This window comes from Corylus avellana, chromosome 11 (genome assembly GCF_965113065.1).
Source record: "Corylus avellana chromosome 11, dhCorAvel1.hap1.2, whole genome shotgun sequence".
Taxonomy (NCBI): domain Eukaryota; kingdom Viridiplantae; phylum Streptophyta; class Magnoliopsida; order Fagales; family Betulaceae; genus Corylus; species Corylus avellana.
Genome location: NC_142500.1, coordinates 4,019,185 through 4,037,349, shown reverse-complemented (window position 1 = coordinate 4,037,349; position 18,165 = coordinate 4,019,185). Strand labels below are relative to the sequence as shown.

The 18,165-nt window shown below is 35.7% G+C and overlaps 2 protein-coding genes across 2 annotated transcripts; both read right to left on the bottom strand.

The window, feature by feature from the left end:
- Positions 1-168: 168 nt before the first annotated feature.
- LOC132166756 (uncharacterized) lies at positions 169-11,112 on the bottom strand. The gene is made up of 5 exons (XM_088511813.1): positions 10,983-11,112; positions 10,819-10,870; positions 9,140-9,294; positions 7,808-8,155; positions 169-618 (listed from the first exon to the last, which is right to left on the bottom strand). The coding sequence occupies exons 4-5, from the start codon at positions 8,149-8,151 to the stop codon at positions 489-491; spliced, it is 474 nt and encodes a 157-aa protein (XP_088367939.1). The 5' UTR covers positions 8,152-8,155; positions 9,140-9,294; positions 10,819-10,870; positions 10,983-11,112; the 3' UTR covers positions 169-488.
- Positions 11,113-15,378: 4,266 nt separating this feature from the next.
- On the bottom strand, positions 15,379-17,084 carry LOC148583012 (uncharacterized). Its single transcript, XM_088511812.1, has 3 exons — positions 16,956-17,084; positions 15,674-16,018; positions 15,379-15,542 (listed from the first exon to the last, which is right to left on the bottom strand). Exons 1-3 carry the CDS (start codon positions 16,997-16,999, stop codon positions 15,488-15,490), a joined length of 444 nt encoding a protein of 147 aa, XP_088367938.1. The 5' UTR covers positions 17,000-17,084; the 3' UTR covers positions 15,379-15,487.
- Between the last annotated feature and the right edge of the window lie 1,081 nt (positions 17,085-18,165).

Here is an 18,165-nt window from a genome sequence, read left to right as displayed (position 1 = left end):
ATCTAATCCACGCTGTGAGATACAAAATCAAAAAATCAAAACAAGGAAAATATCCATGTGTTTGTGTGAGGGTAAAATGTATAAGAGACACCCATAATTATATAAGTAGTCTTGTGAGTCACAACAAAGAAAAAAGCGCTGTAAATGACTAGAACAGAATCATAAAAGAGGAGCAACACTGTAATCTGAATTAGGAAATCAAATCCAATCCAAATCCAAATCCAAATCCAATCCCCATAAACCAAATCCAATCTGAATTTAGAACATTGTTTTAGCTTATAGCAAGACAATTAGGAAATGCAAAGCAAATATATAAAATCATGCAGCATGGAGAATCTACGGAAAACCATGGGAGAAGTGATGATTTAAGATTTTGGCGTCCCCAATCCTTTATTAATCCTATTGGGCATCTTGCTTTATGAGCAAAGAATCCTAGTCCTACGGAGATATTTAAACATCTCTTATCTAATAAGAATCCCAAGTCTTCTTTATGGTTCTTCAAGGTCAACTTTGCCCTTCAAGTCTTCCTCCTTCGCAGCATTGTTTCCCACTCCTTCTAGTAAACGGCTACTGCCCCGGCCATAACACTGAGCTACTCGTTTCAATCGGATAATAAACCTGTGAAAATTGAAACCACCACAGCGTAAGTAAACAATGGAATAAGAAAAAAGTGTATATATTAACACAACAAATGAAGTATAAAGAACAATGAAAGGAGATTTATCAAAGGTTGTAGTCTAGGAAAGTACCCAAGCCTCGAGATGAAATGTCCCCTAGTAGGGGTGATGGTGATAGCATGATTCAAGTAGTTCAACTCGAGTTTCTCATTTGCCCTTATATCAGCGGGCAGTATATGGGTTTCACCCATTTCCCTGGAACCTTCAAGGTAAACAAGTACATCTACAGGACGGCCTCGATTACATTCAATGTGAAGATCCTCATAGCACATATACTTGTGGCCACCAGATGGAATTACAAATTCAAACATTAGAAAATTACCAGGATCCCGTCTCACTTCCACTTTCATTGGTCTATCATACACATTTTCAAGCTTAACGTTTCTTGAAAATGACTTGGCCATGGAACTACAACACAATAAATGTAAAATAAGCCAGAAAAGTTACTAGTGACCACTTTTTAAACTTGGAGCTTTCAAAAAAATCATACAATAACTTCAGGCAGTTCAACAAAACAAAAAAAAAAAGTAGTGAGGAAAGAGAAGATCAAGATAATTTCGTAAACATATCCGTTTGGCGCATTTGTAAACCCCATAGAGAAAGATCCTCTCCCACACAAGGAATGGCATAGAAAGAAAGAAGAAAAAAAAAAAACAAAAAACACACTTTGAAAAATAAAGAAAAATAATTTCGTAAACAACGTGGGTGAAATAATTGGAAAAGATGAAGTGGAGAGGATTTAGGATTTGTCCTAACTGGATCCTCTCGGAGAAGGGCCTTTTTTAGGCTAAAAAAAAAAATAACAAAAGACTATGTGGTGTGGGACACAGAATCGTAACCAATTGCAATCATAAAAATGACAAAAACAAAAAAGAGAAGAAGAAAAGAGAGGGATTATAGCTCAATATTAAAAGAAAATGAAGAGAAAAGGTATAAATCAAATGGGGTTACAGTAGGAATACCTGATTGCTGATTCGGTGTTCTTTTCTGAGGAGGTCTTCCTCGAACAGCAATAGAAAACAAGCTCTGAAGGTCGGCAGCAAGGGACTTTGTCGATCGCTCCTCCCTCCCCCAACTGCCCCCTCTCTCTCTCTCTCTCTCTCTGCTCTGAGATTGACAATCACACTGCTATATCCAATATAGATATAGGGAATACGATGTTAGAATTGTTACGTGCTTATACATTTTTAATCATTCAAATGTTGTGTCATTATCATTGATTCACTGTCATATGAGTCTACGACCAGTGACAGAGCCAAGATATGGTGTGAGGACTGAAGAGGGGCAAAATTAAAATGATACAATACAATAGTAAAATACATATTTTTTAATCTCTTTATAATTATATTTAATAAATTTTAATGATGATCAATTACTTAGGTTAAACTATAAAATACAAAAACAGAAATTATGTATAATGATAAAAATTTGAGAGTCATGCATCATTTGTTAATTGTTATACTAAAATTTATATTGAAATAAAACACTATTATCACTCATATACTTCTAGAATTGTAAACTTTCTTCTTTTTCTAGAAGAAGACGGATCTATCCATTCCAAGTGAAATGGATAAGGTCAATTTAGAGAGACAAGCTTGTCTTCTCTCAAATACATTATTCATTTGCACTGTGTTGTTATAGAGGGTGCAGAGTGTTACTTCCAAAGTAAAGAAGCAAAATTTTGATCCATTTGATTCTAGACAAAGTAATGATCACTATCCTATAGAGGTACTCCATGTAAATGAATTGCATGCAGTTGGGTTGATGAAGATGAAGGGAGTCATTAATTCCTTCATTGGCCTAAGAATGGTTATTCCAAGTGTTAGATCCTTATCATATACTCTACTACCAAGGCTATTCTACTCCACATTCTTGCACTCCTAATAAAAGCTATTCATTTTTTCAAATGGAATAGTCATTAACTTTAGTGTTAGCTTCTCCAAGAATCTTATTCCCAATAATCCAAACAAGATCCTTTTTCCCAAAAGAGGCCCAGGCTACCTCTAAATGACCTACCTATTAATACATATTTTCCCTGTTTTCTAAAAATAGGAAATAAACGTAAGATCAATCCTGCATTTATAGTTTTGCATCGGATGTCTTTTTGGGTCTTTTTGTGATGGATGGATGGATTTATAAGAGTAATTTTATTTTTATTTTTATTTTTTACGATGACGGGCCTGTCTAAGGCAAGACCACTTTGTGTACGGTGTACCCACTCTTATCGAGCAAGCCTTGAACCCGTGCAAATTAAAGCGCTTCCAAAAAAATTGTTTGCACAAAAATGGATTTGAACTTTAAAGTTGATTTATAGATGCCATAAGCCAACCCCTTGGGGTTCTAAGACTAATTTAATATATGAGAAGTTAAAGAGCCCATAATCATGAATATTGATCTTCATCATATCCCTCCCTCCCAAAAAGTCTGTGAGGTTCCTCATCAAAGACAACAAGAAAAGAAAGAAAAAGAGTGAGGAAAGAGAAGATCAAGATGTGGAGGTAACTTGGTAAAGAACGTGGTTGAAATACTTATAGTGTTACAGCTGAAAAGGCAATTTCATTTTTTTTTGGATGAATGAGTAATTTCACTAAGATCAAAACACAAACCAAACAACACAGCAACCAAAAAAAAAAGGCAATTTCTAACCAGTGAAGATTCCCATTGGAAGCTCAGCTTCTTCGATAGGAAGCAGCGGGTTCTATCAAATTGCAATCAGAAAAATAACAAAAGCAAAGAAGAAAAGAGAGGGATGATAGTGAAAATGAAGAGATAAGGTATAAATCAACTGGAGTTAAGGCAGGATCAATACCCGTTCGTTTCTGAGGATTGGTGTCAGCAATGGATTTTGCAGTTTCCTTTTTGCCTTTCCCTTTAAAGTGCATGTTTTAGTGGGGAGAAAATCTCCCTGAGTGGCCCCACTCCGTGTCAGCCAAAAAGGAAGAAATTACAAGTTTCAACAGCGTGACGTAGTGTAGTTGAATAATCATTGGGATGACGTCAGCAAAGTCAAAGTCGGTCCCGCCTGCCTCAGATGTTCGGCTAAGAGGCCTATCCGTGGGCTTAGCCAAACCCAAGTCATAAGCAGGCAGCCCATTTAGATTTATATACCCACTGTACAGTCCAAGATTCTAACCTGTTTGAAGAGAAGCCACCGGCGCCGCATCAGATCCGACGCTTGCAGCCCCAGCCACCAGTTCCACATGCAGCCGAGCTATCCAAGCCTACACCACAAACAATTGACCGGAAATGTCCTCCCCTAGGCCTAGAGGCTAGGGGCCAAGGGGGAGCATGCACCAGATTGCATAACGGCAAGAACAAGGGGAAAGAAGAGGGAGGACCACTGGACCAGGCTAGCCGCATGGAGGGTTGAGATAGAGGAAAACAGAAATCAATGGAAAGAAAGCAACAACAAAAGTTGTGAGAAAGGCTTTCCACCTCCACCTTCAAGAAGGTTTGCCGAGAGAGTGAATCTCGAGGAGTCGGTGAGAGTCTGCGAAGACCGATCGATGATAATTGTCAATTGATAAAGGTCTTAAGGAGGAGGTTAGTTGTCAAGGTCCGGATGCCAAGATTCGTTTTATTTACATGTTGGCCCTCCTATCCAATACGTACAGTCCAAAATCCATATAGGCCGAGGTTGTGTAGAGTGAGGCAGGCCCATCCAACCTGTTTTAGGCTCAAATATGATTTGGCTGGGCTTGAATACAGTGTTTTATTTTGTAGAGTTAAAGCCACCGTTAGGTACACCGTCCAAACGGTATGCTGCTTTGAAGATTGAGAGGTTGCCGTTTATTAAGCTGCTTTGAACAAAGGTTTTAAAATAACTAGTTTCGTTCGAACGATGGATTGAACTGTTCGAATGCTGCTTCGCGTGGTTTTTTCTTATTTGGTCTCTTAATTGTTCTAATAAACGATTTTCTAAGAGACTAAAAAACCATAGTGCATTGTGCATTCCTCTCTTACAGTTTTATTTTGATAAACCAAAGACATATATGGTAGAATCATACGACCCTAATCGAAAATACATACATTTGTCTCATATACTATGGAGATGGTGAGAAAATATATATTTTACATCCTAAATGGGCTATAATTGAAGATGCCATTGTTTTTAGTACAAAAGTTCCTATAAAAATTGGAAATCAAGTGGAAGAATTATCCAAAAGTTATGAAAGAACTATCACGATAACAGATAAGTGGGGCGCTTGTCTGGAACAATAGTCGTGTGTCAATTGCAAAAGTTTTATAAGTACGAACATCTTATAATTTCTAATTCATTTTCTAGTTTTTTATTTTATTTTTAAGAAGTTTTTCAAAAGGTTTCCACTTTATCATTAAATTACTTGTTTTGATTGATTTACTGCTTTCTTCATATTTTATATTTTTTGATTTTTGTGTGATTGCTAACTTTTAAATTTCATGTTATTGTTGCATACACCTATTCAACCCTCTTTGGATTCGTTGTTATATTTTTCACTAAGAAAAGCTTCAAATTAAAACAGTAACCTTTTAGCTTATTGCAAGACAATTAGGAAACATAAAGTAAATATATAAATATATGTATATGCATGTATGTATGAAGATTAAAAAGTTTAAAAGCTTTTACGTGGAGGTTTATGCGAAATCCCCAGTGGATGGTGCTCACATTCTGTAATTACTCATATAGCGGTTGATGTCAGCACACTATGCTTCTTAATAGCATTACTCGTATACGTGCATCCTACGTCCTAATGTCATGCAAATTATGCAATCAAAGGTGATAGATGATCCATCTTCGGCTATTGGTTTTGAGAGTTGGATAAAAAGGCAGGAACATCAATATCAGAAATTCATGTGCCTTCTCTTTAATTGTAAAACTTGTTTTATTGTAGAGCCCATTGGGTCTCTCTTCACAAAATTCAGGTCCAGTGTCCTCATACTCAAATTAGAAAAAGAAAAAAAAAATGCTAATATATAAATAAAAAAATAATAAAAAAAAAAAAAAATTTTAAAAAGAAAAATAGGTAATGAATTCTATCTTAAGGTGCTAATTTTTTTTTTTTTTTTTCTGACAAATTATGGTGCTAATGTTTAAAGATGTGGATTGGATCTGTTAAAAGTGGACATCCATCGATTGATAAAGAGAAAGTGGGTAAGAAGCACAAAGCATTGCCAAGCTTCTACACAATTAAATATAGTTATTATTAGAAAATAACAATTTTCCTTCTCAAGTATTTGAAAGGTTTTTGTCCATTGAAAACCATACCCAGAACATGCATCACTATCAATGATGGAGAATTTATCTAAAATTAAGCACCATGGAAAAATCCATAAAACTACCATTATACAACTATAAATTTTTTCCCCATCAAATTAGTATCTTCTATTTTTGTGTTTGCAAAAAATATAAGTACTTTTATCTTACATAATTTTATAATGTACACAAATCTTATACCTATATTCTTTGAAAGAGAGGAAAAGTGCCATGTATTAGCCTACAAAAATGTTGATGAATGCTATATCTTAAAAATGCAATTTGATATGAATTTACTAGAGGAGTCATAAAATATGCATATGAGACATCACCATCATGAAGCATGACAAAATCCAAGGGCTGAAACAGAAAAAGAAAATGACAAAAACATCATGGATAGCTTTGGTGTCCACATCCACAAACTATAACCCTCAGGCACTTGGACCACCAAACTTTAAAAATGTAACACTTTCCCCCTTCCAACAACTTACAAATCACACGCTTCCCTAACAATTAACAAAAACCAAACCAAAATCTATATATAGTTCATATACCAATGGAAAAGTGAACAAACAAGGTAAAAACATACAAGTAAGGGTAGATAGAAAACTTGTATTTTGTAAAAAAATGAAAGAAAAGCTATTATGAAATATATTTTCATAGGAAAGCAAAAAAATAGTTTTGTACCCTAAATTTAAAAATAATTAAAAATAAGCTGGTACTGTATTCTTACATAGCCCACTTATTTTAAACACCTGCCCACCTTGTGTGTAATTAAAAGAGATATGCCCAAATCCCTGAGCAATCCAATACAGGAGCCCAACAAACAACTCAAAAGCCCATTAACAAAAGGCACATATAAAACTCCTTCCCTCTAGATGCTCGGTAGAGCTCCACCACAAAGAGACAACAAAGATAAAATCTCACACAACGCTACCCATTTGTTATCCCAAAGCCACATAGAGCAGGACTCGTCAATCTATGCGTATCATGACTATCATCCCTTGTCGAATAAAGTTGTTAAACCAGACAAAAAGATATTTAATTCTAAAAAAAAAAAAACAAAAAAAAGCACCAGCTGCACCACCCCTACATTGACCCCAGTATAAACATTACATTGCACAAATAAAGCTAAAAAACTGGTAATGAGCATACAAGTAGCCCGGCCAATATTGAAGCGCCGCCAAAAGTAGCGGTTTTTGAGACAAAATAGTAGATAACTGCCGCATGAGACACCCATTGTAATTATAAGAAGACGTGTGAGTCACAACAAAGAGAAAAGCATTGTAAATGACTAGAACAGAATCATAAATGAGGAGCAACATCGTAATGTTCGTCAAATCTGAATGTGTGCCCGGCGATAAACACATGGTGAACATTGAATATGAATTTAGAAATCCCCGTAAACCAAAAAGGGCACCTGTTACACACAGTAATCACTACTGTAGCTGGCTAGGACTCCAAGTAGAAAACTAAAAAGACAAATAAAATCAAATCTATAAACTCAAATCCAAGACTTCACTCCAAAAACAATAGCTAAAACGAAACAAAAATCAATGAGAAAGCCAAGAAAAGCTTGAAACATAGTAACCTTTTAGCTTATAGCAAGACAATTAGGAAACACAAAGCAAATATATGAAATCATGCAGCATGGAGAATCTATGGAAAACCATGGGAGAAGTGATGATTTAAGATTCTGGCGTCCCCAATCTATTTTCCCAGTGACTTAATCTACTGAGCTACTTGTCTCAATCGGATAATAAACCTGTGAAAATTGAAACCACCACAACGTAAGTAAACAATGGAATAAGGAAAAAAGTGTATATATTAACACAACAAATGAAGTATAAAGAACAATGAAAGGAAATTGATCAAAGGTTGTAGTCTAGGAAAGTACCCGAGCCTCGGGATGAAATTTCCCCTAGTACGGATGAGGGTGATCGAACCGCTCTCACTCGAGTAGTTCAACTCTAGTTTCTTATTTGCCCTAATATCAAAAGGCTTAATTTCTTTCCAACTCATTTCCCTGGCACCTTCAATGTACACAATTACATATCCGGGGCGGCCTCTAGCTGGACCTGGAATATCTTCATGGCAAATATATTTGTGCTCACCAGGTGGAATTTTGACAGTCATCACTAGAACATCAGGAGAAGTCTGTCTCACTTCCACCATCATTGCTCTATCATGCACGTTTTCAACCCTAGTGTTTCTTGAAAAGAGTTTGGGCCGTTTGTCCATGGAACTGCGACACAATAAATGAAAAATAAGACAGAAAAGTTACTAGTTACCCACTTTTAAACTTTGAACTTTCAAACAAATCATCCAATATCTTCGGATAATTCAACAAAAATAATAATAATTATTATTATTATTAAAGAAGAAAGGTTAATCCATGACCTATGGGTTGGTGATACCATCAATATCAGTAGTAGAGTTGATAACATTGCATATCACATCGCTATAAGAGTATAGCTCATAGAAAATTAGGCTACTGTTTCTTAGCAGACGACCTTATTTAGTTGATTTCAACCGGAAATGATCCGTTTCCAATGGAGAGAATCAAGTTAAGGCAAATTTGAGGGGCAAAATTTTTTATTTTTTTATTTTTTGGCGTCAAATTTGCACTACCTGTAAGTAACTGAATCCGTCCCATATGACTAAATTCATGTCTTCATCGGATGTCTTTTTGGTTTTTGAGTAATTTATTATATGACTCTCGATCTTGATCCCTCTCTCTCAAAAAGTGTGTGGCATTCCTCATCAGTAACGAAAAAAAAAAAGAAAAAAGTAGTGAGGAAACAGAAGATCAAGATAATTTCGTAAACATATCATTTTGGCGAGTTTGTAAACCCCATAGAGAAAGATCCCCTCCCACACAAGGAATGGCATAGAAAGAAAGAAGAAAAAAAAAAACAAAAAACACACTTTGAAAAATAAAGAAAGATAATTTCGTAAACAACGTGGGTGAAATAATTGGAAAAGATGAAGTGGAGAGGATTTAGGATTTGTCCTAACTGGATCCTTTCGGGGAAGGGCCTTTTTTAGGCTAAAAAAAGAAATAACAAAAGACATGTGGTGTGGGACACAGAATCGTAACAAGATTGACATGCAATCATAAAAATAACAAAAGCAAAAAAGAGAAGAAGAAAAGAGAGGGATTATAGCTCAATATTAAAAGAAAATGAAGAGATAAGGTATAAATCAAATGGGGTTACAGTAGGAATACCTGATTGGCTGATTCGGTGTTCTTTTCTGAGGAGGTCTTCCTCGAACAGCAACAGAAGACAAGCTCTGAAGGTCGGCAGCGAGGGACTTTGTCGATCGCTCCTCCCTCCCCCAACTGCCCTGTCTCTCTCTGCTCTGAGATTGACAATCACACTGCTATATCCAATATAGATATAGAGAATACGATGTTAGACTTGTTACGTGCTTATACATTGTTAATCATTTAAATGTAGTGTCATTATCATTGATTCACTGTCATATGAGTCTAAGACCAGTGTCAGAGCCAAGATATGGTGTGAGGACTGAAGAGGGACAAAATTAAAATGATACAATAAAATAGTAAAATACATATTTTTTAATCTCTTTATAATTATATTTAATAAATTTTAATGATGATTAATTACTTATGTTAAACTATAAAATACAAAAACAGAAATTATGTATAATGATAAAAATTTGAGAGTCATGCGTCATTTGTTAATTGTTATACTCAAATTTATATTGAAATAAAACACTATTATCACTCTTCTACTTATCACTCTTCTACTTCTAGAATTGTAGACTTTCTTCTTTTTCTAGAAGAAGACAGATCTATCAATTCCAAATGAAATGGATAAGATCAATTTAGAGAGACAAGCTTGTCTTCACTCAAATACATTATTCATTTGCACTGTGTTGTTATAGAGGGTGCAGAGTGTTACTTCCAAAGTAAAGAAGAAGCAAAATTTTGATCCATTTGATTCTAGACAAAGTAATGATCACTATCCTATAGAGGTACTCCATGTAAATGAATTGCATGCAGTTGGGTTGATGAAGATGAAGGGAGTCATTAATTCCTTCATTGGCCATAAGAATGGTTATTCCAAGTGTTAGATCCTTATCATATACTCTACCACCAAGGCTATTCTACTCCACATTCTTGCACTCCTAATAAAAGCTATTCATTTTTTCAAATGGAATAGTCATTAACTTTAGTGTTAGCTTCTCCAAGAAACTTATTCCCAATAATCCAAACAAGATCCTTTTTCCCAAAAGAGGCCCAGGCTACCTCTAAATGACCTACCTATTAATACATATTTTCCCTGTCTTCTAAAAATAGGAAATAAACGTAAGATCAATCCTGCATTTATAGTTTTGCATCGGATGTCTTTTTGGGTCTTTTTGTGATGGATGGATGGATTTATAAGAGTAATTTTATTTTTATTTTTATTTTTTACGATGACGGGCCTGTCTAAGGTAAGACCACTTTGTGTATGGTGTACCCCACTCTTATCGAATATCGAGCAAGCCTTGAACCCGTGCAAATTAAAGCGCTTCCCAAAAAATTGTTTGCACAAAAATGGATTTGAACTTTAAACTTGATTTATAGATGCCACAAGCCAACCCGTTGGGGTTCTAAGACTAATTTAATATATGAGAAGTTAAAGAGCCCATAATCATGAATATTGATCTTCATCATATCCCTCCCTCCCAAAAAGTCTGTGAGGTTCCTCATCAAAGACAAAAAGAAAAGAAAGAAAAAGAGTGAGGAAAGAGAAGATCAAGATGTGGAGGTAACTTGGTAAAGAACGTGGTTGAAATACTTATAGTGTTACAGCTGAACAGGCAATTTCATTAAGATCAAAACACAAACCAAAAAACACAGCAACCAAAAAAAAAAAAACTGAGGCAATTTCTAACCAGTGAAGATTCCCATTCGAAGCTCAGCTTCTTCGATAGGAAGCAGCGGGTTCTATCAAATTGCAATCAGCAAAATAACAAAAGCAAAGAAGAAAAGAGAGGGATGATAGTTGAAAATGAAGAGATAAGGTATAAATCAACTGGAGTTAAGGCAGGCTTTATACCTGTTCTTTCTGAGGACTGGTGGCGGCGATGGATTTTGCAGTTTCCTTTTTTCCTTTCTCTTGGTCGGTTGGTTTTCCGTGCCCTTTATAGTGCACGTTTTGGTGGGAGAGAAAACTGATAGGGGGTTTGCAAAGAATTAGAGGGTAATTAATGTTTATCCACGTGGCTTAGTTTGAATTGTTAGATGAATTCAACGACCATGATTCGAGAATTCGAGGCTTTCAACTTTTAAACTAATTTGAGGAGATCTCGGTCGGGCCCAACTCCGTGTCAGCCGAAAAGTAGGAAATGAATCGGGCCATGCGAATCCTCCCCATAGCAAGTTTCATCAGCGTGACGTAGCGTCATTGAATAATCATTGGGCTGATGTCAGCAAAGTCAAAGTCAGTCCCGCCTGCCTCACATGTTCGGCTAAGAGGCCCATCCGTGGGCTTAGCCGAACCCAAGTCATAAGCAGGCAGCCCATTTGGATTTATATACCCACTGTACAGTCCAAGATTCTAACCTGTTTGAAGAGAAGCCACCGGCGCCGCATCAGATCCGACGCTTGCAGCCCCAGCCACCAGTTCCACATCCAGCCGAGCTATCCAAGCCTACACCACAAACAATTGACCGGAAATGTCCTCCCCTAGGCCTAGGGGCTAGGGGCCAAGGGGGAGCATGCACCAGATTGCATAACGGCAAGAACAAGGGGAAAGAAGAGGGAGGACCACTGGACCAGGCTAGCCGCATGGAGGGTTGAGATAGAGAAAAACAGAAATCAATGGAAAGAAAGCAACAACAAAAGTTGTGAGAAAGGCTTTCCACCTCCACCTTCAAGAAGGGTTGCCGAGAGAGTGAATCTCGAGGAGTCGGTGAGAGTCTGCGAAGACCGATCGATGATAATTGTCAATTGATAAAGGACTTAAGGAGGAGGTTAGTTGTCAAGGTCCGGATAGAATCTGCCAAGATTCGTTTTATTTACATGTTTGCCCTCCTATCCAATGCGTACAGTCCAAAATCCATATAGGCTAAGGTTGTGTAGAGTGAGGCAGGCCCCATCCTACCTCTTTTAGGCTCAAATATGATTTGGTTGGGCTTGAATACAGTGTTTTATTTTGAAGAGTTAAAGCCACTGTTAGGTACATCGTCCAAACGGTATGCTGCTTTGAAGATTGAGAGGTTGCCGTTTATTGAGCTGCTTTGAACAAAGGTTTTAAAATAACTAGTTTCGTTCGAACGATGGATTGAACTGTTCGAATGCTGCTGCGCGCGGTTTTTTCTTATTTGGTCTCTTAATTGTTCTAATAAACCTAGTTTTCAAAACTCTATTTAAAAGGCTCTTAGAGTACGATTTTCTAAGAGACTAAAATGCTATAGTGCATTGTGCATTTCTCTTTTACAGTTTTATTTTAATAAACCAAAGACATATATGATAGAATCATACGACCCTAATCGAAAATACATATATTTGTCTCATACACTATGGAGATCGTGAGAAAATATATATTTTACATCCTAAATGGGCTATAATTGAAGATGCCATTGTTTTTAGTACAAAAGTTCCTATAAAAATTGGAAATGTCTTAGTTTGGTTTTTGCTATTGATTTATGTAATTGGAAGTAACCAATTAGGTTTAAAACAAAACCTTAAAAGCCGTGTTTCTTTCATAAAAAGCATTCAACCTATCGGAATTTTAATAAAGGAAATCAAGTAGAAGAATTATCCAAAAGTTATGAAAGAACTACCACGATAACAGGTAAGTGAGTCGCTTGTCTGGAACAATGGTCATGTGTCAATTGCAAAAGTTTTGTAAGTACGAATATCTTATAATTTCTAATTCATTTTCTAGTTTTTTATTTTATTTTTTAAAAATTCTTCAAAAGGTTTCCACTTTATCATTAAATTACTTGTTTTGATTGATTTACTGCTTTCTTTATATTTTATATTTTGTGATTTTTGTGTCATTGCTAAATTTTAAATTTCCTGTTACTTTTACATACACCTATTCAACCCTCTTTGGATTCTTTTGTATATTTTTCACTAAGAAAAGCTTCAAATTAAAACAGTAACTTTTAAGCTTATAGCAAGACAATTAGGAAACATAAAGTAAATATATAAATATACGTATATGCATGTATGTATGTGTGTGTGAAGATTAAAAAGTTTAAAAGCTTTTATCGGGAGGTTTATGCGAAATCCCAAGAGGATGGTGCTCCCAGTTTGTAATTACTCTCATAGCGGTCGATGTAAGCACACTATGCTTCTTAATAGCATTACTCGTATGCGTGCATCCTGCGTCCTAATGTCATGCAAATTATGCAATCAAAGGTGATAGATGATCCATCTTCTGCTATTGGTTTTGAGACTAGGACAAAAAGCAAGAACATTAATATCAGAAATTCATGTGCCTTCTCTTTAATTGGAAAACTTGTTTTATTGTAGAGCCCATTGGGTCTCTCTTCATGAAATTCAGGTCCAGTGTCCTCATACTCAAATTAGAAAAAGAAAAAAAAATGGTAATATAAATTTAAAAAAAAAAAAAAAAAAAATTGTAATGAATTCTATCTTAAGGTACTATTTATTTATTTTTTAATTTTTTTTTCCTGACAAATTAAGGTGCTAATGTTTAAAGATGTGGTGGATCTGTTAAAAGTGGACTGTATTGAGAGCACACCAAGATCCATCGACTGATAAAGAGAAAGTGGGTAAGAAGCACAAAGCATTGCCAAGCTTCTACACAATTAAATATAGTGATTATTAGAACATACCAATTTTCCTTCTCAAGTATTTGAAAGGTTTTTGTCCATTGAAAACCATACCCAGAACATGCATCACTATCAATGATGGAGAATTTATCTAAAATTAAGCACCATGGAAAAATCCATAAAACTACCATTATACAACTATAAATTTTTTCCCCATCAAATTAGTATCTTCTATTTTTGTGTTTGCAAAAAATATAAGTACTTTTATCTTACATAATTTTATAATGTACACAAATCTTATACCTATATTCTTTGAAAGAGAGGAAAAGTGCCATGTATTAGCCTACAAAAATGTTGATGAATGCTATATCTTAAAAATGCAATTTGATATGAATTTACTAGAGGAGTCATAAAATATGCATATGAGACATCACCATCATGAAGCATGACAAAATCCAAGGGCTGAAACAGAAAAAGAAAATGACAAAAACATCATGGATAGCTTTGGTGTCCACATCCACAAACTATAACCCTCAGGCACTTGGACCACCAAACTTTAAAAATGTAACACTTTCCCCCTTCCAACAACTTACAAATCACACGCTTCCCTAACAATTAACAAAAACCAAACCAAAATCTATATATAGTTCATATACCAATGGAAAAGTGAACAAACAAGGTAAAAACATACAAGTAAGGGTAGATAGAAAACTTGTATTTTGTAAAAAAATGAAAGAAAAGCTATTATGAAATATATTTTCATAAGAAATCAAAAAAATAATTTTGTACCCTAAGCTTAAAAACAATTAAAAATAAGCTGCTACTAGTACTATTACATAGCCCACTTATTTTAAACACCTTACCACGTTGTGTGTAATTAAAAGAGACATGCCCAAATCCCTGAGCAATCCGATACAGGAGCCCAACAAACAACTCAAAAGCCCATTAACAAAAGGCACATATAAAACTCCTTCCTTTTAGAAGCTCGGTAGAACTCCACCACAAAGAGACAACAAAGATAAAATCTCACACAAAGCTATCCATTTATTATCCCAAAGCCACATAGACCAGGACTCGTCAATCAATGGGTATCATGACTATCATCCCTTGTCGAATAAAGTTGTTAAACCAGACAAAAAGATATTTAATTCTAAAAAAAAAAACAACAACAACAAAGCACCCCCCCCTACATTGACCCAGTATAAACATTACATGCACAAATAAAGCTAAAAAACTGGTAATGGGCATACAAGTAGCCCGGCCAATATTGAAGCCCAGCCAAAAGTGGCTGTTTTTTTTAGACAAGATAGTAGATAACTGCCGCATGAGACACCCATTGTAATTATAAGAAGACGTGTGAGTCACAACAAAGAGAAAAGCGTTGTAAATGTCTAGAACAGAATCATAAAAGAGGAGCAACACTGTAATGTCCGTCAGATCTGAATGTGTGCCCGGCAGTAAACACATAGTGAACATTGAATATGAATTTGGAAATCCCCGTAAACCAAAAGGGGCACCTGTTATACACAGTAATCACTACTGTATCTGGCTAGGACTCCAAGCAGAAAACTAAAAAGACAGATAAAATCAAATCTATAAACTTGAATCCAAGACTTCACTCCAACAACAATCGCTAAAATGAAACAAAAATCAATGAGAAAGCCAATAAAAGCTTGAAACATAGTAACCTTTTACTCTTTAAGCTTATAGCAAGACAATTAGGAAACACAAAGCAAATATATAAAATCATGCAACATGGAGAATCTATGGAAAACCAAGGAAAGAAGTGATGATTTAAGAATCTGGCGTCCCCAATCTATTTCCCCAGTGACTTAATCTGCTGAGCTACTCGTTTCAATCGGATAATAAACCTGTGAAAATTGAAACCACCACAACGTAAGTAAACAATAGAATAAGAAAAAAGTGTATATATTAACACAGCAAATGAAGTATAAAGAACAATGAAAGGAAATTGATCAAAGGTTGTAGTCTAGGAAAGTACCCGAGCCTCCGGATGAAATTTCCCCTGGTAAGGGTGATGGTGAAACCCCCCTCACTCGAGTAGTTCAACTCTAGTTTCTCATTTGCCATAATATCAATAGGATGAATATATTTTTTACTCATTTCCCTGGCACCTTCAATGTAAACAATTACATATCCTGGGCGGCCTCCAGCGGGACCGGGAATATCTTCATGGCAAATATATTCGTGCTCACCAGGTGGAATTTCGACAGTCATCACTAGAACATCGGGAGAAGTCTGTCTCACTTCCACCATCATTGCTCTATCATGCACGTTTTCAACCCTAGTGTTTCTTGAAAAGAGTTTGGGCTGTTTGTCCATGGAACTGCGACACAATAAATGTAAAATAAGACAAAAAAGTTACTAGATCGACCCACTTTTAAACTTTGAACTTTCAAACAAATCATCCAATATCTTTGGATAACTCAGCAAAAATAATAATAATAATAATAATAATTATTATGAAAGAAGAAAGGTTAATCCATGACCTATGGGTTGGTGATACCATCAATATCAGTAATAAAGTTGATAACATTGCATATCACACCGTTAGAAGAGTATAGCTTATAGAAATTTATGCTACTGTTTATTAGCAGACGACCTTATTTAGTTGATTTCGACCGGAAATGATCCGTTTCCAATGGAGAGAATCAAGTTAGTGCAAATTTGAGGGGCAAAATTTTTTTATTTTTTATTTTTTGGCGTCAAATTTGCACTACCTGTAACTGAATCTGTCCCATATGACTAAATTCATGTCGTCATCGGATGTCTTTTTGGTTTTTGAGTAATTTAATATATGACTATCGATCTTGATCCTTCTCTCTCAAAATGTCTGTGGGGTTCCTCATCAGTAACGCAAAAAAAATAAAAAAAAAATAAAAAAATAAAAAAAAAGAAAAAGAAAAAAGTGAGGAAAGAGAAGATCAAGATAATTTCATAAACATGTCCGTTTGGCGCGTTTGTAAACCACCGGTCCCATAGAGAAAGATCCCCTCCCACACAAGGAATGGCATAAAAAGAAAGAAGAAAAAAAAAACAAAAAACACACTTCGAAAAATAAAGAAAGATAATTTCGTAAACAACGTGGGTGAAATAATTGGAAAAGATGAAGTGGAGAGGATTTAGGATTTGTCCTAACTGGATCCTCTCGGAGAAGGGCCTTTTTAAGGCTCAGAAAAATAACAAAAGACATGTGCGTGGATCCTTGTAGCTGAATATTCAAAGAAAATGAAGAGATAAGGTATAAATCAAATGAGGAATACCTGATTCGGTGTTCGTTTCTGAGGAGGACTTCCTCGAACAGCATCAGAAGACAAGCTCTGAAGGTCGGCAGCGAGGGACTTTGTCGATCGCTCCTCCCTCCCCCAACTGCCCTTTCTGTCTCTGTCTCTGTCTCTGTCTCTCTCTGTGCTCTGAGATTGACAATCACACTGCTACTGCGATATCCAATATAGATATAGAGAATACGATGTTAGACTTGTTTTTCGTGCTTATACATTTTTAACCATTTTAATGCTGCTGACACCTCGCATATCCTTCGCAATCATGTCCCACATCACCGACCATTGTTGCGAAATGTAGTGTCGTTATCATTGATTCACTGTCATATGAGTCTACGACCAGTGACAGAGCCAATATATGGTGTGAGGACCGAAGAGGAACAAAATTAAAATAATACAATAAAATAGTAAAATACATTTTTTTTAATCTCTTTATAGTTATATTTAATAAATGTTTTTTTGTTTTATTTTCAAATTCATTTTTTTTTGATTTTGTAAACAGATTTGACACAAATACACAAAACTCAAAATTTTAACCAATGTTCTAAAAATCAGACAACACATATTTATGGGTTTCTTAAAAAATTCAAAACAAAAATAAAATTTAACCCATCCAAACAACACATCTGCATCGCTTTTTTAAAAAATTCAAAACAAAAATGAAATTTGGCCCATCCAAGGTAGTGTTTTTTTTTGGTCCGTATGAACAACATTTATAGGATTGCAATTTGCAATCGACTCAAGCAGCGGAATTGTATATTAAACTTTTAAATAAAACACCATTCTTCTAGAATTTATCTGCTCTGCTCTGGAAGAGAGACACAGAAAGACTACGAAAAAAACAAAAGCGTAAGTGACATCACTCATTCACTCGTCTTCTTCTTCTAGAAGAGGACGGATCTGTCCATTCCAAATGAAATGGATAAGGTCCATTAAAATGCCCCTCTCCCGTCTCCCTTCTAGAAGGCCCTATGGCTGTGCAGGAAAACTGGTGTCCTTAATTACCATTCTATCATGGTGGGCCGGGCCTAAACGGCTCAGATCTTGGGCTTAGAGGACCTCCTGGCACAGCTGTGGCCTTAGCCAAACCCAAGTCAACAGAATGAAACCCATTCGATTTAGCCGCTGTCAAAGATTCCAACCTGTTTGAAGAGAAGCCATTTCACTCGTCAACGGAGGACACTGCTGAGTG